Here is a 22037-nt window from a genome sequence, read left to right as displayed (position 1 = left end):
TTCACACGCTTCGCACCTACTACAAATGGCAGCTGGCGGGGAGATTTCTAAGATTAGACTTTTGTGCCACCCGTTGGTAGAAACTAGAACTGACACACTTGCTACAAAGTTGCAGCAAGCCTCCGAGGCAAGTAAAATCTAGCAAGTGAAAATCAAATTCGACATTTGCGGGTAACTCTTTCAAAACGTTTGCAGCAGGTGTACAGTGCACGGAAATTCTAGCAAGTTAAAATCAATTATAGTGAAATACTTGCTGCAAACCAACATGCTATTAGGGTAGCAGTTGTGACAACTTTTATGTTCAACAGTTATCTGTATTTAGCATTTGAATTTCCTATTACTAAGCGCTAAATTCTACCAAGGCAACACTCAAAAGTCAAGTATATTAATTTACAAAATAAAACGAGACAAGAAAACTTTTCGAGAAACGAGACGAGAAGTATCCTTCGACAATCGATACGAAACGAAGCTTTCACAAAATTTACGAGATCAGAGGAAAAAAAAAAAACTTATTCTTCGTCTTATAGGTAACACTATACATATCGGAGTTTTAAAATCCTCATTTGATGGCTTTTGTTTTCTGTATAATTGCAACTTCAGTTTCTTCATTTTTCAGGTGAAATCCAAGAAAACTCGACTTTGATGGTAGCTGGATGGGGAGCAGTGGGCGAAAATGATAGTTATAGCCGTATACTTAAATATACTTTCGTTAAGTACATTTCTCACAGCAAATGCAAAGAAAGGAATTATGAATCATATCTAGAAAAGAACATAAGCGACGAAAACTTCTGTGCTATGAATGAGAAGACAGACGCCTGTAAGGTAAATAAAGTAGCTTATCATCTTTCATTTATCCTTATTTGAGCATTTACCGAAACAAAGTTCAATATTCGAGAAACTTACTTAAAAGGCGTTTATTTATAACTGGTATATAATGGTGTTTTAAACATACCGGTACTGTACAGCATTGGATGCTTGATGATGATGACTGAGCTTGCAGCATAATTATTCAGGTGGCGGAAAAGCTGTTACACTTTTTTGACCGAGTGTCCCCACCTGGAATCGAACGCGGGACCGCTCGCACCAAAGGCGTGAGCGTTAGCAACTACGCCACGCGGGGCCACCCAAGTGAAATTATTACACCAAACGAGATTAAATATAGTTCAATACAGCTCTAGGTACCAACCATATTACATTGACCAAGAGATGGAGTTCTTGATTATTGCAAGCTCTTAGCAGTTTTTGAAAAAACCTTTGTCACAATGGAAAGCTTGAATTATATAAGGCTACATAACAGAATTTCAGAAGCTCCTACGGAAAGAATAGTAATTTAATGTATTTTGTACGTCAATATATATTTTTATCTATCTTTTTCCAACTGTGGTGTTTTCATATCCATAGAATTAGGTTATATTTAACATTTTCTCAAAGCTGAATCTTGGAGATATCCAATTGTTGCACAGGAATGAAACTCTCGGTTGCCAGTGCAAGTACACGCACTGACGACGTCAGCTTTAATTTCATGATGGGGGAAAATGAAGACGGGTAGAAATTTCTTGGGGAGAAGGCCCGTATCCAGGGGGTCTAGGGGGCCGGCCCCCTTAAGTTTTACTGGCCTCCTCTAAAATGTTCACAATAGGTTTGCAAATGAACGGGATGAATTATAATATTTTTCGATCGCCCTTCCCCCCCCCCAACTTTCACCGGGCCCCTCTACATTTTCGAGCTGGCTGCGGGCCTGGGAGGGGGCAGTTATTTTGTACACCGAAAGGGACAGTTTTATATTACTTGACCTAAATTACAACACATCTGTGGGCAGGAGTAGCAACCGGGGGTAGGCGACCACCCCGTTCCTTTCTTCTAGTATTGTTACTGAGTACACGTGCTCCAAATGGAGGTGCATCGAAATTGAGATGAAATATGCATATTCTTTAGTAGACGAATTATGATGATGGAAGACATGTGTGAGATAAAGATAGTCAGAAGAAGATAGAATAATCTAGAAAAAAGGACGGGACATAACTTATCTACTACAATGTCAGACGGCCTAGAATCGAACAAATAAATCTTTGCACGAGAGGTAAGTGCTCTGTAACTGAGCCACTGTATCCCCTCTCAAAAAAAAGAATAAATTTATCCTCTTTCCTATTTAAACTTTTAGAATAGAAACTTTATGTATTGATGTATGTATTACGCCTATCCTTCCAAAGTGTTTGACCTTATTTCCCTAAATTAACCATTCATCCTATATTCCTCAAAAACAAAATAGTAGAGGAGACCGGAGCTGTTTGTAATAAAACCAAGATAAGTTGCTTTGTGGGCTAAATTCTATTCGATTTCGGAAATACTTGTCATTCTTAGAAGCGTCATTTGGTATAATTCAAATTGGATTGTAACATTTTCAATGAAAAGTCTCCGCCGCCTTCCCTTTCTCCATAAACAATCTCATGAGCGCAATTTGAGCCCTAAAACCCGCCTGTGGTCATCTCTAGTCTTATTATGTAAATAATTATACGAAACTAAATCATTTACATGTGAAATTTTATTCCAGGGAGACAGTGGAGGGCCAATAGTCATAGAACGTCACGGGCGATTTTATCAAATAGGTAAGCAGAATATCTGGTCAAAGGATTGCACTTAATTTGGACCTACGACTAGTGATGAGCGCAAGAGTCTTGGTCTTGTAGTTTTTGCAAGAGTCTTGCATGCAAGACCAAGACCAAGACCAGGAATCCCGATGCAAGACCAAGACCAAGACCAGGAATTCCGATGCAAGACCAAGACTAAGACTCTTGCGCAAGAGTCTTGCACAAGTACCGACACTACTTGATTATATATATATATATATATATATATATATATATATATATATATATATATATATATATATATATATATATATATATATATATAATGTAAAAAAGAAGGAGATGGATTTCTTGACTTCAGTAAAAATGCTGCTGGAGTGAATGTGTTCCCAGTAGTTTATGCAATCCGTGTGAGTCGATCTGCTCCTGTAGTATATAGCTACAGTATGTCGTTTTCTGAATTGATTGTTCGCGTTTCCTGTAAATATTGCTCCTTTCCAAGCCACACAGGTGTCATCTTGCGTCATGTGAGCTTTTTTGGTGGACAAACATTGTGTGCGTGGATTTTCTCGGTGTTTTTCTGTTTCCTGCTACTTTCTTCATTCCATCATTTCAGTCATTTCTCATCATTACCGTCTCCCTTAGCCTTGATGCATACTTGTGGGACGCTAAACTAGATACGTTCATTTCATTTCAAAGCATATTAGTGGTGTTCTTCTTCCAAAACTAAAGAGAAATTCAGTATTGAACATTGGTAATACCGTACACCATAGGTGTCGACTACATGGGTATGGGCTTGGCTCCTCGACTCAAGGATCCGTTGGAAATTTTTAATGTGTGCTCATAAACTTAATATCGAAATAACATTTTCATGACATTGACAAAAACTTAGTGCATGTGACCGCAAGTTTGATTGGGTGCTTGTACGTTGGCAAGTTTGGACGGATGCTTGTACGTAGAATAATTGTTTATTAATATAGCTTTTAGCCTCCTTAGGTATACGGCACATCGAGGATTGAGCGATATAACATTATACTATAACAATAAATCTATATTATAAAACTGAAAGTGACTATTTTTGTGACTACTAATCTCTTGAACCACCTGACGATCTCGATCAAATTTTCAACATAGATGAAGTTTGGGCCTGGGAATGTTTTCATAATTTCACTTTGACGGTAAAACTTAGAGGAGGGGAGGGGAAAGATATTTAAAAATGATCGAAAATGACCGATATTAAAATGGAATCTATATAGTTTTGGGAGTCGCTGAGCTAAACAGTGACACTTCCGATGTTGTTTAAATTCAAATTCAGCCCCGTAGCTTGGCGGAGGGAAGGGAAGAGATATAAAAATGATCGAAAATGACGAATACACTAGTCAACAAATTTTAACTTTTTTTCTGCCACATGAGAGAAAACACCTGATCTTAAAGGAACTTTGGCCGCTGAATTCGAATCTGCAATCCATTTTTCTCTATCACGCACAGTTTTCCCGTGACAGAGGGATTTTCGGGAAATTTCCCCCAATATTTCCCTTTTTCTTCATTTTTGTATTTGGTCTAGGAATTAGTTCGTGCGGGTGGACAAGAGATGGCGCAACGAACGGAGCGTCCCACAGTTCCGTGTATCCACACATGTGTTGCAAACCCCTGTCATCGCGTATCGTTCGTAGTATAGGGCAGTGGATTAAAGCGTCAACAACACCAGTTTGTAGTTAAGTGAACATGGCGCAATTTGTGCCTGATAAAGTGTTTTTGCGGGGTGTCCTGCTGCATTACTTTAACATGCAGACAAGTGCGACTGAAAGTCATCGTATTTTGGTGGAAGTGTATGGTGACCATGCTCTAGCTGAGCGAACGTGTCAGAAGTGGTTTGCACGGTTTAGAAGTGGTGATTTCGGCTTGGCAGACCAAGAGCGAGCTGGACAGCCAAAAAATTTCAAGACGAAGAATTGACAGCATTGCTCGAGCAGGATTCGTGTCAAACGCAGGAACAACTTGCAGCAGCATTAGGCGTTGATCAAACAACAGTCTCCAAACGCTTGAAAGCCATGGGAATGATTCAAAAGATGTCACATTGGGTTCCACATGAATTGAAAGACAGAGACGTTGAAAGACGAAAAACCATTTGCGAATTGCTGCTTCAACGACAGAGCAGAAAGGGGTTTCTGCATCGAATTATTATGGGTGATGAGAAGTGGATCCATTACGAGAACCCTAAACGAAAAAAGGCCTGGGTGAAACCAGGTGAACCAGGTCCATCACAACCAAAACGAGATATTCACTGTGCAAAGGTTATGCTGTGCATATGGTGGGATATGAAAGGTGTGGTGTACTATGAGCTGCTGCAACCGGGTGAAACTATGAATGGAGAACGTTATCGACGACAATTAATGCGTTTGAAGCAAGCTCTGGCCAGAACACGACCAGAATGGGAGAACAGACATGATAAACTTATTGTTCAACATGATAACTCTCGCCCACATGTCGCAAAACCGGTCAAAACCTATTTAGAAAATGTCGGATGGGAAGTTTTACCCCACCCGCCGTATTCACGAGACGTTCCTCCTTCGGACTACTACTTGTTCGATTGCATGAACAACGATTTGATTGGACAGCGGTTTACTTCTTCAGAAGATATCGAAACATGGGTCTCTGACTGGATCGCTTCCAAGGATGAGGACTTCTTTCGCCACGGAATCCGTACATTGCCTGACAGATGGGCGAAAGTGGTGGCTAGCGATGGACAATATTTTTCTTAAGGTATTTATGTATTTTGTGTTTGTACTACAGCTTCAATGTGTGCGTACCAACCGCACGAATTAATTCCTAGACCAAATACCTCTAGCTCGGATACCCTTAGGCATATAAACATACAAATTATATTCTAGGTTAGCTTGATTTATACTTAGTAAACCCTGTAAGTTTCATCTGAGTCGCATCATTCTTCATTGAGAAATAAATATGTTTCTATAAATATATGCTATGTGTACTGTCCATTTTACCATATACAATAGGTGCAGAAAAATCACATGTAACTTCCACGGGAATTACAATATAAGCAAGGTTTATACTTCATTGGATTTGTAATGAAACATACTGTACAATGATGTATACATCATGTCCGCCATTTTTATAAGAGGGAAATTCTAGAGGGATTTTTCGGGAAATTCCCTAAAAAAGTAGATTTTTTGTCTCATGTCACTGTTCATATAGTGATACAGAAACGGGAATTGCGCCAGATTAATCCTATTGAAAAACTTATCTTTAACTCCAAAAGTATACAACAATATTCTTAGTTTCCACGCCTTTAAAACGTTATTCAAGATAGTAAACAAAAAATTAATATTGACCTACAAAAACAAATATCAATAACTCACAATGGATCAAATGCACAACTGCTTTACAAAGTATGAAAATAAAACATTTGTACTTCCAATTAATTCTTCCTTTTGTAGTGTCAGTCACTTTCTCTAACTAAAAACCAGCAGTAGTCGCCCATCATATGAGGATCCCATTTACCTTGATAACATTGCTCCATTTTTTGAATGTCCTGATAGATTCGTTCCCCTTGTTCGTCACTTACAGCTCCTAAATTCTCGGGGAAAAATTCCAAGTGGGAATGAAGGTGAATTTTCAGGAACATTCTACATCCTAACCTTTGATAGCGATCCAAAAGCTCTTGAACCAATTGACGGTAATTTTCTGCCTTATGATTTCCCAAAAATCCATACACCACTTTAACCACTTTACTGAAAGCTCTCCAGGCGGATAGTTCATCATTACTTAACTTTGTCTCAAAGATGTTGTCCTTTAATAGTTTCCGAATTTGGGGCCCGACGAATATCCCCTCTTTTACTTTCTCGTCACTAAGTTTTGGAAACTGACTTCTAAGGTACGCAAAACCTTCTCCATTCTTGTCCATGGCCTTAACAAAGTTTTTCATTAAGCCTAATTTTATATGTAAAGGCGGCAGCAGAATTTTTTCTGAATTAACTAAGGGAGAATATTTAACATTGTGTTTCCCTGGCATATATGTTTCTCTTGGGGACCATTCTTTTTGAATGTAGTGTGATTCAGTTGCCCTACTGTCCCACAAGCAAAGAAAACAACAGTATTTTGTAAATCCTCCCTGAAGCCCCAGTAATATAGCAATGACCTTTAAATCACCACAAATTTGCCAACAGTACTTGTTATAATGTATCACAGCTAACAACACAGACAAATTTTTATAAGTTTCCTTCATCTCTACGGAATATGCCATTGGAATTGATGGTTTAGTGTTCCCATTATGTGGCAAAACAGCCTTAAGGCTTGTTTTAGAGGAGTCGATAAACAACCTCCATTCTTCAGGGATGTGTTGGAAACCTAGTGCATCCATTAAACCATCTATATTTGTACATGCACAGAGGGAATTTTGCATTATATAGTAACCTGAAAATTGTTCATGTCGGTTTCTGAAAATTGAAATTCTGGTGGTAGGAGCCAGTAAATTCCATTCTTGAAGTCTCGATCCGAGCAACTCAGCTTGTTGCTTACTCAGATTTAGATCCCTCACTAAGTCATTCAGTCTGGACTGGTTAACAAGAAGAGGTGTGTTTTTGGTTGGGCTATAGTTTGGATCAAAGGAAGTTGATGGTTCGGGCAACTCATCTACTTGCTCTTCTGCTGGAGAAGATTCTTCTAACTGTGCGTATGGATCAGGGATTGCGAGTTCAGGTCCATGTGGTATGGGTTTTAGAGCGGATGGAACATTTGGATACTCAATATTAGATTTTGTTCGTTTAGAATGACCCCAAATTTTTGTTAGACAGAAATAACAGTCTTTAGCATGACTGGTTGGTTCTCGCCAGACCATTGGCACCGCAAAAGGCATAGCTCGAGTTTTATCGCCACTTTTCCACTTAATAAGAGTAGAATAGCATGTTACACAGCACATATGGGGAGCCCACACTTTGTCTTGATCACCCACATGACACCTAAAATAGCTATAATAAGCTTGTTTTAACGTTTCTGTTAATGCACGGCGCTGACTTTTCACAGTATATTTTCCACACACGTAACAGAAAGTGTTCGGTGAGTTTATACACGCACGCCGCGATCTCTTCATAGCGGAGAAAGAAAACAAACACGCACACGCACTTACGACCACTTGTCACAGGTAAATCCAAATTAAAACTAAACCTACAATATGCATGCAGTTATACAACACTTCCTTATCTATTTGCCATGGACCTGACAATTTATCAGTAGAGTCCGATTTTGCGCAGCTTTATTGCATCAGCTAAACACGTGTTGTTGTACAGCTGTATCAATGCAATCACATGCCAGGTGGTAGAAAACCACAGACCTCTTACTCCATGTCGTATACTCTCATTTTTCGTATTTGTGCCTGTATGGGTAATTTTTTTTTCTTTCGGTGCAAAGAACGCAACATCACGTCTTAAAATAAGTAGTACAAACAACATACATGCAGCTATATTTATTTCTCTAGAAATAATAATGCGATTGTTCTGAAACTTGCGAGGTTTCTTAAGTATAAATCAAAGTTTTATATGGTGTCATTTTTGTATTTATATTTCAAGGGCCAGTGGTAAGAAAATTTGGAAAAAAGGTATATTTTGAGGGAATTTCTCAGCCCCCTCCCCTTGTCACGCAAAAAACTGTGGGTGATGGAGAAAAACGGATTGCACTTTCGAATTCAGCGACCAAAGTTCCTTTAGGATCAGATGTTTTCTTTCATGTGGCAAAAATCTTGTTTACTAGTGAGCTATTGATTTATTGAATTGATATAAATCTATATTCTGGCGCAATTCTCGCTTTTGTATCACTATATGAACAGTGACATGAGACAAAAATCTACTTTTTTAGAGAATTTCCCGAAAAATCCCTCTAGAATTTTCCTCTTATAAAAATGGCGGACATGGGGTATACATCATTGTACAGTATGTTTCATTACAAATCCAATGAAGTATAAACCTTGCTTATATTGTAATTCCCGTGGAAGTTACATGTGATTTTTCTGCACCTATTGTATATGGTAAAATGGACAGTACACATAGCATATATTTATAGAAATATATTTATTTCTCAATGAAGAATGATGCGACTCAGATGAAACTTACAGGGTTTACTAAGTATAAATCAAGCTAAAATAGAATATAATTTGTATGTTTATATGCCCAAGGGTACCCGAGCTAGAGGTACAAAAATGAAGAAAAAGGGAAATATTGGGGAAAATTTCCCGAAAATCCCTCTGTCACGGGAAAACTGTGCGTGATAGAGAAAAACGGATTGCAGATTCGAATTCAGCGGCCAAAGTTCCTTAAAGATCAGCATTCTTCTTTCATGTGGCAAAAACCTTGTTGACTAGTGATATTAGTGTCGACTCCATAGTTTTCGAGGTCGCTGAGTTGAATACTGACCTTCCGATACCGTTTACGACCAAATTCAGCCTCATAACTTGTGGGAGAGGGAGATATATAATAATGATCAAAAAAGATCAAATATTAGTGTCGAATCCATAGTTTTCGGCGTCGCTAAGGTGAACAGTGATACTTCCTATTCCGTTTAAATGTAAATTCAACACCGCAACATGGGGGAGGAAGGAGATATATTAAAAATATCGAAAATTACTATTATCAATGTCGAACTCATGGTTTTCGAGGTCATTGGGATGAGCAATGACACTTCCGATGCCGTGCCTTGCAACATAGGGGAGGAGGAGATATATAAGTTTATTGAAAATGACCTATATTAGTGCCGAATCGATAGTTTTCGGGGTCTCTGAGACGAACAGTAACATTTCTGATGTCGTTTAAATTCAAATTTAGCCCCGCAACTTGGGGTGAAGGAGTTGAGGGAAATATAAAAATAATCGAAAATGATCGATATCAGAGAGCGCTTTACTAATAGTAAAAAGTGACTGACTAACGAATTAGTTTAATCCAACGAAGTGGATAATTGATTCTAGTAATCCATATTCACAAATGAGACTTCAAATAACTTGGAGTTTGATGCCGTTATTTTGTATTTCTAATACAGGTCGAAAGTATTCATATAAATTGAGTTTATATCAGACATAGGCAGTTCAGCCATTTTCAGTTTTCACTCAAATTATTCTAAAATATTAAGAGGTTTGATTATAATAATTATTTTAATTTTCTCTTTTTTTTTTTTGGTCAATATTGCTAAACATATCATCATCATCGTAGCTTTTCTGCCATTATTGGCAGGTTGCTTGCTGCAACTGAGAAGGTTCGACGTTCAGTGGCCCTCAGCTAGTCTCTTCGTCTTGACGTAGCAATTTTCTGTTTTAATACCTTCCTTCAACTACAGTCTCATTCGCTCCCTCCCTCTCTTTCCTTCCACAATATCCACTAGCACGTCCCTCATAATACAGTTCCTCCTCAGCCAATATCCTAACCACTTCCTCTTCCTCCTCTTAACAATATCTAAAATTCTTCTTTTTTCCCCTACTGCTAATATTTCTACATCTACATTTCTCATTCGTTTTACGTTCAACACAGCTAATTCTTTCCTTTCTTCTTCATGCCCACATTTCGAAAGCCTGCAATTTTTTTATTCGCTTTTGCGTAATGTCCATGTTTATGCCCCATAGAGTACATACTGGAATCAGTAAAAGAAAATCTCAATATGTAATTGGAAGTTTGTTTAATATAAGGATTAGCTAATAGTGGTTAAAAAGAAAAATCTGACACCTTTAGAGTGTAAAAATTATTTTGCAATTCATGGTATTTCAATAATCTGTGCAGTCTTGATTTTCTTTCATGTGCCTCAGGGGTAGCTTCCCTAATTTGGGAACCAGAAGAGTGTTGGGATCTGTTAAAAAAATATAAACAGGTTACGAAACGTTGTGATTTAGGCATATCTTATAAGTAGTGAAGCGTGGGCACCCATTAAAAAAAATAAAGGTCATCACCTATGTTGTACACTATCATCATATTTACACGAAGTTAAACTATATTACATTTAGAAACATACATTGTATTTCCGTTACTATTGGCGCATTGTAGAGTTTATTATCCCTTATATCCATAGTAAAATTTACCTATGAAAAGCTTGAGATGTCTTAAATGCAAGACTTGCAAGACTCTTGCATGCAAGACCAAGACCAAGACTGAGTGTGCAAGACCAAGACCAAGACCAAGAATTCCAGTGCAAGACCAACTTCACTTACGACTGTCCGATTGTAAGTCAGAAACGCGGTAGCCTATTAGTATATACAGTTCAGTATCAAATGGTTTAATTGTCAACCGAGATTTAAGCTGCGATTATACTGGATCAGAACTCGAACAAAATTTGGTCATGCTAATCTCATAAATTAAATTAATTGATCTTCATAGACGTGGTAATATTACTTCCTTACGATTCGTATGAATAAGCGTCTATGAACATCAATTATAGCATAACCTGTTAACTTGGCCATCTGTCTACGTTGGCCTCTTTCCTAAGGAACTTGTAATTTCCCATAAGACATTATTTATTACTCTGCAACTTAGTCATCGGTCTATCTTGGAACTTGGCCGTACTGAAACAACGTTACTTCTGTGCTGCTAATGTTGGGCACCTATATAATCATAATTTCTTAGAATACATTTTACTGTTAAGTATTTCTTGAAGGTCAATAAACCGAAGGAAAAATGTATAAAACTTGTCCATTAAAAGTAACTTCTCCAAAACTGCAGCAAGAAGTGGTAGTCTTTATTCCTTTTGTGACTATTGTCGACATTTGTATCAATAAACTGATAAAGTTAAGGCTTGTCTAATACCTGAGATGCGATAGAACATCCCCATATAATAACATGGTATATTTCATTCGAAAGTTTTATTAAAACTATTTATTTTACACATTTCAAAGTGCGGTCCAGATCTGTGTTATTGAATCCATATCTATGGATAAGTAAAAGGCACATTCAAATTCGGCTCAATATAACTGGATCAACCTTTGTAGCTATTTTGAGGCAATCATAGGCGCCGACTTGAAGAAAATATTGGGGGGGCCAAAACAATAATAAATATATCATCATATTCAGCCGTTTTCTATCAACCGCTTGATGACCCTCCCCCCCAGTTCTTGGTAAGCTGTATCCAAATTCACGGCCTAATGCAAATTTGCCTAAAGGCTTTAAAACAAATTCAAGTTCAAAATTTGGGAACTTCACTGCAAGTTTGCGCTCACATTGATCTTCACTTGTCATATCAGTGCTGCCTAGTGTTGTAAAATTTCCTGAAAGTTTGAACCGGCTGGTAAAAAACCGTTTTTTCCGGTTTCTTTCCGGAAAAATTGGGAAAATAACAAAAATCTTTGTATTAAGTTAGTTTTACTAGTAATGGAACAGTTATTGTTTGAACGCCTGAAAAATGTAACTTGAGAAATTTCAATATTGTGAATATTAAAAAAAAAAAAAAAGCATTCGAAAATAAAACTTGTAATTATTCTTGAAAATTAATAGTATGTACTCATTTCCTTTATACAGGGGGGCGCGGTGGCTCAGTGGTAGAGCGTTCACCTCTGGTGCTGGAGGTCCCGGGTTCGATCCCAGCCTCCGCCAAGTGAACTTTGTGGTGGACAAACACCGTGCTCGTGGGTTTTCTCGGGGTTCTCCCGTTTCCTCCCACTTTCTTCATTCCACCATTTCACTCATCTCTCATCATCACCGTCTCCTTTAGCCTAACGGGCATAATCGTGGGACGTAAAACTTAAAGATTTCATTTCATTTCATTTCATTTCCTTTATGTGTCTTTTAGTCGTTTACTCCTGGTTGTGCAGACCTGTTGGTATTAATTACAGAACTTCTACAATTGCATACACATCTAACATCAGAAAGCGTTTCTGTTGCAACAAATAGGGCTCTTGAATGAAACTGAGTTCTTAATATACTCTTTGATCTGGTGAAATTTTGTTAATTTTAACTAAACTACTGCTTAAAACAGAGAGCAGTAAGCAAATTTCACTAATATTCATGCACTAAGACATATAATTATTATTTAATATTCAAATACAGACATAAATATAAACTTTATGTGCAATGTAAACAAATACATGTTTTCTAATGCGACAAATTATCTACATATAAATGAAAGTGACTATATTTGCAACTTAACAACTCTTGAACCACCAGACTGATCTCGATAAAAAATTTCAACATAGATGAAGTTCGGACCTGGGATGGATTCGAGACCTTTGAAAGTGCAACTTGGAAAAAGTACGGATATATATTGAAAATTACCGATCTTAGTGTCGAACTCATCGTTTTCGGAGTTGCTGAGATGAACAGTGATATTTCCGATGAAACTTAAATTCAAATTCAGCACTGGAACTTGGGAGAATGGGAGGGAGATACATAAAATGATCAAGAATGACCGATATTAGTGTCAGATCCATACTTTTCGTGGTTGCTGAGATGAACAGTAACATTTCCGATGCTGTTTAAATAAAAAATCAGGCCCGCAACTTAGGAGAGGAGAAGGGGAAAGGGGAAATATATAAAAATGATTCAAAATAGCCGATATCAGTGTCGAATCCATAGTTTTCAGGGTCGCTGAGGTGAACACTGATACTTTCGATGCCGTTTAAATCCAAATATATCCCCGCAAACTGGGGGAGGAGGGAGATTTATAAAAATGATGCAAAATGATCGATATTGGTGTGAATCCATAGTTTTCAGGGCCGCTGAGATGAACAGTGACATTTCCGGTGCAGTTTAAATCAAAATTCAGCGCCGCAACTTGGGGCAGGGAGAATGGGTGGATACATAAAAATGATCGAAAATGGCTGATATTAGTATCGAATTCATAGTTTTGGGGGTTCCTAAGTTCATTGGTGACAGTTTTGGTGCTCTTTATACCCAAAATGAAACTCATTCTCTCCGTGCGAAAAACGGGTATTTTGTTAGGCTTTAGTAATAAAGAATGGAAATTTCAAATGTTAAATTCTTTAATATATTTGTCGCTGCTCAAATTTACGCACTTCTGCGGTATATGTGTATATATGTAAATAACATCCTCTCTCTTTTTGAGTTGTTCGAAAAATATAAATACAAATAATAAAGAGGGATTCTTATCAGAAATCAGAAAACTAAATGTAAAATTAAAACCTGTTACTTTAAATATTTCCTGCTAGCGAAATACGTTGTATACATATATGCTGCAGACACGCTACAGAAAGTAAGATTAGTATCAGGCGAAAAAATAGTTTTTAAATTATATTTTCTGGTTTTGGCAATATTTCTGAACAAAAGATTTTTTTCTAATGGGTTCAAAAATTCCGGAAATTTTACACAGCACAAGGACAATACGTATCTCCATAAAATATACAGGGTGTTTCAAAACAACACCGACAACGTTTGGGAGGTTATTCCTGACACCAAGATAAGAAAAAAAGTATAGACCATCTTGGGTGCACAAATGCTTCCTTTCGCAGTTATAGAATGCCAAAAACATGTAAAAAACGAACTCTAAAGATCCATAGCTCCAAAAATATGGGACCTACCGTAGTCGAGTCAAGATTTCACTTAGAAACTAGTATGTGCCCTATCGAAATATCCATGTTTCAGAATCTTGTGGTACTTCCGCAACATTTTTTATAGAGGCAGTTCGAGAGTACTTCAAATTATATGCCCGTAGCCAAACTCCCTATTTAAAAATTGCTTCGTGAGAACCTTAGGATTCTGAAACATGGAATTTTGGATAGGATTCATATTAGTTTCTAAGTAAAGTCTTGTCCCGACTACGATAAATTCCACAGTTTTGGAGCTATGGACCTTCAAAGTTCATTTTTTCATGTTTTCGGCGGCCTATAACTTCGAAAGAACGCATTTGTGTACCCAGGATGGTCTATACTTTTTGTCTTATCTTGGTGTCAGCAATCTCCTCCCAAACGTTGTCGGTGTTCCGTGTTCTTTTGAAACACCTTGTATATTTGATTTTAACATACTGGTATTAACTAGAATGATTCTGGCCCTTTTATTTAACACCTTCCTGCCATAAAACGGTAACTTTATAAGATTACTTAAGATAATTTAAATACGTCTATATTAATTATTCTAACTAGGATTATATTTTAGGATCTTTTGTTGCCATGACTCCATTCTATCACGGTGCAAAGGAATGGTATAAATATATTTGTTGCCACAAAATTTTTCTATTCTAATACAAGAAACATAACTACTCAATGATCTTAACTGTAAACTAGTAAATATAAAATAGTTTTCATTTTAAAAGCATAATGTAGTAAAATATTCGAAAATTTCAATTTTTCCCAATTTTCCCGTTTATTTCCAAGCTCGGAAAAAAACGGTAAAAAAACAGTTTTTTACCCAAAATTTTCGTTTTTTTTCAGGCCTTTACAACACTAGTGCTGGCAGAGTGTTGGTTGAAGCTTCAGTGCTCTATTCTACAAAGTTTTGAAAATGGCGTTTTCTATCGAATAAAAAGGTTCTTCCTATATTGAATTAAAAGCACGACAAAGTCTACGACAGAAATTCTTGCTCCTCTTTGTTAATTCTTCCTCGACTGGATTATATTGGAGGGGCGAGGACCCCACCTATAAATATTGGGGGGCCAAAAGTGTCTTGCCCCCCCCCAAAGTCGGCGCCTATGGAGGCAATGTTGCTTGCAAATAAACATGCTGTGTATTAAAATATAAAAGTACTTTTAAAATTACGAAATCGAGAGCAGGAAAACGTGTTTCACCAGTGTTTCTTCCAGACATGTTTTTTGGGGGGCACTGCTCCCCGGAGAAGACTAAAATAAGACGTATATAATATAATAATAAATTGAATAGTACCAGCAGTGGCCCCCAGTCAGTCTTTGTTTCTGAAAGAAATACTGGTTTCAACCATAAAAGCAAGCTAAAACATTTTGACGGGAATTTCTGGTTGTCAATTAAAAGGTTAAGTATAGCACGAATGATATTAACTTATGGTTTGGAGGAAAGCCAGGACATTTGAGGTTTCAAACAATTTCTGGGGATGGGGGAGGCATGATATAATAATTTTAGTTAATTTTGATATGACAGCAAAAAAGAAACACGTACATAACTGTGAATATGATGCAGTTTTCATAGGGTGTCCCCGTTTTTTAGTCAAGAAACCTTATGGCCCTACCTATCCATGTATAAATTGGTTTATTTACAAAACAAATTTACTATTGTACAAAATAGTATATACAGGGTGTCTGTGAATAAACCGACAAACTATGCATGCGTGGACAGAACTTAAATACTACAAAAAAGTTGATCTGCGATTTTAATCGGAAACTCCAAATTAAAAAGATAGAAATCAATTTCAGGTAATTAATGGAAACTGTCTGCTTTCTTTTTCTGTCCGGAAAATGCAGAAAATTTAGTAGTATGTCCGGTTTTATGAAGAAAACAATATGAACAAGATTATTTACTACAAGTAATCTCCTAAATGAACTCATACAAGTGCCCAACAAAATCAGCATCTTGATCAAATGACTAGTGGTGGTCTTGTGTTCTGAGGCTGGAGCTGTTGTATTTTTCTCGTGGAGAAAATACTAATAATAAACCATTATCCCCAAAAGACCATTAGGTCTTTTTCGTGACTATATGGTTAGTGTATGCACCCTCTGCGCGGGAAACCCGGGTTCGATTCTTGGCAGGAGCTTATGTGGTTTGGATCCCACGTTAAGCTCTACGTCCACGTCTCATATAAGCTTGCTACTGAATGGAAGGCTAAACTCAAACCCAATCCCAAAGACCGTTGATTTTTTCTTAACCTCCTTCAAGAAGTAGTAGAATTTATCTTATTATCTTTACCCACCATCGTTATAATGATTCAGAATTAGAAACAAATAAACCGCATCTACTGAAGAAAACGATCAATTGAAAACTACCCTCGGTTATCAACAGGCGCATCAAAGGATAAATACTGTAGTAGTAATATTGTTTTTATGCAGGAATAAATGTATTCACTGAGTTAGTAAATTTGTAGTTTTGGTGATGTATCAATATATTTAATGTGGGGGCACGGCACTAGTCCTAAATGGCACAAGACCTAAAAATCATTTCGCGGCACAAGTCCTAAACGGCACTAGTCCTAAACGATATAAGATAAACGGCACAAGACCTAAAAATTATTTCGCGGCGCAAGTCCTAAACGGCACTGGACCTAAAAATCTCTTGTGACGCTACCATCGCGTCCGTGCCAAGAATACTGTCAATCTGTTAGTCAAAGTTTTAGATATGCTGTTTCATATTACAGAACCAGATTCTAGCTTAGTTCTTATAAGTAATTTGTATAAATACATATTTATCGTTCTAAAATTTAAAAAAAATAACAAATAAAGCCTATTGTTCTTTCTTGCTGTTATAACGGTATGGACTGGCTTGAATTTTTAAATCAACCCTCGTATTTCCCCAGCTTCAATTCTTAGAAATATAACGCAATCAGATAACAGTTGGAGGAGAACAATGCTTAAGAATTTGTCACCCAAAAGGTGCCTCACTTTTCCAGACAGTCTTGCTTCCTCCCGTCAGCCCATATTTGGAGGAGGAATTTTGCTACTCTCGAAATCAACGCCCACGCACAAGCCCTCATGACGATGATAGATTTTTACGTGACAATATAAAATCTATCAATAATCGTCAGTTCCATAACTTATTGGAACAATCAGTGTTTTTAATGTGATTTCTATTAACTTATGAACCATTCATTATATATTATTAGCAATAGAATAAAGTCAAAACTTAATGTTTTCTACGAACTATATTTTAGTTTAGTCAGTGTATTCTTGCGCTGCTAACTGGCAACTATGTGACGCATGAAGAGAAGCGTGTGTGTTCTGCTAGCCGTCATGTGAAGTGAATGTACTAAGTTTCTGTCTTCACGAAGACCATTAAAGTATGTAAAGTTTTAGTGTTTAACTCCCAAGAATAATATAAGATGATTTGAGCAACACACCATTCGAATCTAAGTAAACAAATCATTACCTTTTCATTTACCAGTGAATAATGAAAACAACATAATAATATAACGGAAATTCACAATTCGCAATGTCAAGGAGAGCACCGACTTCTAGTAAGCGACGTAGACATATTCACCAGTTGTAGTTGACTTTTTCGAATGAGGAAATTTATGGAAAACGATGCAAAACTCATTTTTATTCAACAGTGCACTAGTGAATTTTATTCCGTATAGTTGCCGGAATCGTCGTGCGCGCTTACGTATCGGTTCGTATACCACAGTGATTGGGCCATCCTTTTTTATATAAGTGAAATCTTGTGTTTTGTGTTCTTATACATGTGTAAATGTTTTATATTCATTGAAGTTAGAAGTTAAATATAAGTGTTTTGCAAATATTTCTTTTTTTAATATGCAATGAGAAACAATATTTAATAATTTCAAAGTGTGTGACCTATATTGTCTTTCTCAGCGAATGGAGGATGTTACCTTCTAATAGTGTACATGGCTTAGAGTAGAATTAAACAGGTAAGGTATTTCTAATCAGTGGAGGACAAACATTACTTTCGTCTCTCACTATCCATCTGGCGTAAATTATGCATTGCTGTCCCACCTTGTATTTTTTACAGGTATTGACCAGTGTATCTTGGAGCTGACGTACCAGCGACGGTGGGTATACGGCTTATGCCTCTGATATGTATAACGCCCGAATCCCAGGACCGTGGGAGTGAGACTATTTGTTTACTTGCCAGTTCCTCATTGGATCTATTAGTCTTTTACAAATGAATGATGTTCTAAGGAAGACTCATAAAAAGATCCAAGGTTCGAATCCCAATATTGTATCTGGCTTTCGTCACGGAACCCAGCACCCTTATAGCTGTCGCTCCAAACAGGAACACACTACAATTAATAGTAAAATGTGTTTCCCAAACTCCCATTATAAATGGCGCCCGAACAGGGACAGATGTTTTAGTGGGGAGAAAGCGAATTTTTGAACTCCACTGTTTCGTATTCAATGCCAGTGTAATGATTTGTGTGTTGTGTTTTGTAGTATAATATTTTACAATGTCAACGCTTAGTGAAATGGAAACACTGCTCGAAGCGGTGAGAAAGTTATCCGTAGATTTGGCTGCAACTAATCAAATATTAAAATCAAATCAAAAAGAGTTGACCAAACAATTTGAGAATTTAAGAGCAGATGTGGTTGAATTACGCGAAAAGGTTGAAAGTAATTCTCAGGAGCTGTTAAATCAGCCAAACACTGTTGTACAAATGCAGGTAGATCCTGGTTTACGCATACAAGAATGCGAAACAATTACTGAAAAGGCAAATTATAAATTTAGCAATTAATGTTCTGCGAAAGAAACAGTTCCTTGCATTCTTTTACATGTAGTGTTACTTACATTTTTATATTGTTGTGTTCGTTTTAGAATATATAATTCATAAATCCACGTACAAAATGCTAGCGCTGAATTTAATGAATGTAAGAGCACAGATAGAGTTAGAGTACGCTAACGCAATAAATGAATATAAATATAGTACTGTTCCATTTTGCTTAGAAGAGTTTCAAAATGTTTTAGGCCTCAATTTAGAAACTCATAGATTCAGTAGAGCAGCGAAAATTGCAATTTGTGAATTTGTATTTAATTTTAATTGTGAATATAGGAGAGATATCGAAAAAGAGATCAATCTCCGCGTACGTGGTATTAGGAAATCAATTCAGTACGAGAAACTGAAAGAGAAGTGTGCTCGCGGCAAGTATATAGATTTTAACTATGTAGCTAGAAAGTTGAAACTTCAATGTGATGACGTTAATGTCAAGAATAAAGTTATTGAAATAATAGTTCAACGGCTACAGGAAAAGTATTTTAATGTTAGTTATTTTGGCGATCAGGATAATACGTTCAGTGAAAAGGAGAAAGAATTATTTTCAAGCAATGTTGAAAATTCTCCTGAAATTGTTGTTAGTAGTATCAAATCTATCCTCAAAAAACGTAGCAAGGATGTCAACTTACATACTATGTCAGGTAATGTGGGTCAAACCGAAAAGGAAAATAAAATTCCGAAAAAAGTTAAATTTGCAGATGAATTTAACGTGGACCCGTTAGCACATGTTCGTCATAGTTATTCTTTTGAGGTTAGAGCTAAAAGTTGTAAGAGGAAATTGGAAAATGTCACCGATGATACTGATTTATATCCAAATCCTGTAACTCACTCAACTTTTTTAGATGAGTACAGAAGATGAAGACAGTCAAACAAATGGTCTTTCATGAACAGTTTCCGATTTCTTATTCGTATATACATTTCCCATAAGCTGTAGTTTTAAATTCACGCACTGTCAAGACCCAGGTTTCAAAAATGTAACAAACTGAAAATATAATAATAATAATAATAATAATAATATGTGTATTTATGTACGTGTGTTACATGTATATATTTATTGTCTTATTGAAAGCTTTCGTAATTTGGAAAAATATTTTTGGTTTACTTTTAATATGAAAAAGTCTGCTTCCCTGGAAAAGTGCAGCTATATCCCTAAATGACTATGTATTGATTTCTTTAAACGTATTGTGTTGCGTATTACATTAGTGATTTAGCGTTATTTGTTGATTTTTCTTGCTTATACGTATCAACTCGATCAAAACACACTGTGAAATATACTAAATGTCTGCGGTTTTAATGTAGGCTATATAGTCGGTATTTAATGTTCACGTGTGAAGTATCTAGTGGACTTTTGCGCTAACTAAGCAAACTGGTGGGATTTTGTTCTATCTTTGGAGAGTTAGTGGGCTTCTGTCCTACTCTTAATAAAACACACTCCACAGAGTATATATTGCAATTCTTAATGCTTGCTTGGTTTCAGAAAAGTCTGGTAAAATATGCTGTTTAAACATTTTTATTAAATTCTTTTTTTTTAGAAATCTGTTATGGGATTCTCGTATCTACATTTGAAAGAAATGAATTTCTTAACCAATTATATAATTAATTCTTAGAATGAAATAGGTTATATAATGTAATTCATGTATAACTGCATAACAGATAATAATTTTAGTAGTACAAATGTAGCTGCTACCGCTAGAATCAGCTACGTTTGTAACATTATTGCCAACTAGTTACTGCATCGTCCAATTTCGTGAGGTGGTGGCGGATTTCAGAACTAAAGCAGATGAATCAAAAAGCACAAGACCTAAAAATCATTTCGTGGCACTAGTCCTAAAAGGCACAAGACCTAAAATTTAGGACTAGTGCCTATATTTTTAGGACTTATGCCGTTTAGGTCTTCCTTTTCTAACATAAACCCTTTTGTTTCAAAGACCAATACTTGAAATTAGATGTCCTCTATTTAGTTGTATGAAGTTTGGTAACCCTGATTTTCGTAAGTTAAACCAATCAGCTCTAAAGCTAAATTTCGAGTTTTCTATCACGATATTTCAAATTTTTCTTTTCCTTTGTACTTTTAGGTATCACTTCTTGGGGATTTGGATGTGCAAGGGAGAATACTCCTGGCGTTTATGTAGACTTGGAATACTTCAAAGACTGGATTCTTCGAAGAACCTCTGATGCACAATATTGTACGAAATAAATATAGTTCTACTAATGTTTTTTTACTCATTTAAAACTGTGTGGTTAAAGTAAATATTTTATGTATTTGATCACTTTTTTTTTAAAAAAAAACAAATATTAAAGGTTTTATTGTATCTCAGGGAGTTGTGATTTTTGTAAGATGCTACTTTGGATGTCACTAGTAAGTGGCCGATGTATAGTCGATTAAAAAAAAAAACGATCCACACTGCAAATGCCCAGCAGATACTAATGAAAAAACTTTACGTCCTATGGTTATACCATGTGGGCTAAAGGACACGGTGATGATGAGAAATGAATGAAATGAAGTGGGAGGAAACAGGAGGATCCCGAGAAAACCCACATTCACGGTATTTGTCCCCCACAAAGTCCACTTGGCGCGAGCTGGGATCGAACTAGGGACCCCACGCACCAGAGGTGAAACGCTCTATCACTGAGCCACCGCGGCCTCCAGATAATAATGGAAGTGGTTGTGAAATGTTTCCTGCAAAGAGGAAGTGAATGTTGGAAGGAAATATAATTGAGTGTTGTAGTATCGCAAATGATGTGTTGAAGATGTGAACAGAATTTGGTACCGGAATTCAATCATATTCTCAGTTGAACTGCAAACTGAATATTGAAAATTGTGGATCAGATTCTGGAATAATCTGATATATTCAGTAGTCTTGATGCGTTAATAAGGAATGGCGGATCATTGGAGTCGCTCTCCAGGTTTTATTTATAAATAGCAGAATGATTGTTCTTCGCATGGGAAGAATAAGGTTTATGGGAAATATCTGAAAGATATATTTCGAACCCAAGTCTTAGGATATGCAAATTCCAAAATCTACGTAGCCTACGGTTGCTTCCATAGCTACCTAGAAGTATGTCATGCCAACGGTATGGACTTGTATACGGGACACACACAAATATTCTGCTT

The 22037-nt window shown here is 36.6% G+C and overlaps 1 protein-coding gene across 2 annotated transcripts in view; it reads left to right on the top strand.

The window, feature by feature from the left end:
* LOC145679859 (serine protease 44-like) overlaps positions 1-21243 on the top strand; it is a 44195-nt gene extending 22952 nt beyond the window's left edge. Inside the window, exons 4-6 of one of the 2 annotated variants that reach the window (XM_081750381.1) lie at positions 617-822; positions 2552-2606; positions 20998-21243. In XM_081750381.1, coding sequence (XP_081606507.1) covers positions 617-822; positions 2552-2606; positions 20998-21119 — 383 coding nt within the window. In that variant the 3' untranslated portion in view covers positions 21120-21243. The remainder of the gene's footprint in view (positions 1-616; positions 823-2551; positions 2607-20997) is intronic. The other variant, XM_081750382.1, reaches the window with a different exon arrangement.
* The last annotated feature ends 794 nt before the right edge of the window (positions 21244-22037 follow it).

Source organism: Thermobia domestica, chromosome 2, assembly GCF_964235325.1.
Source record: "Thermobia domestica chromosome 2, izTheDome1.hap1.1, whole genome shotgun sequence".
Lineage (NCBI taxonomy): Eukaryota > Metazoa > Arthropoda > Insecta > Zygentoma > Lepismatidae > Thermobia > Thermobia domestica.
The sequence above is the reverse complement of the archived record's forward strand: the minus strand, read 5'-3'. Positions and strand labels throughout refer to the sequence as shown.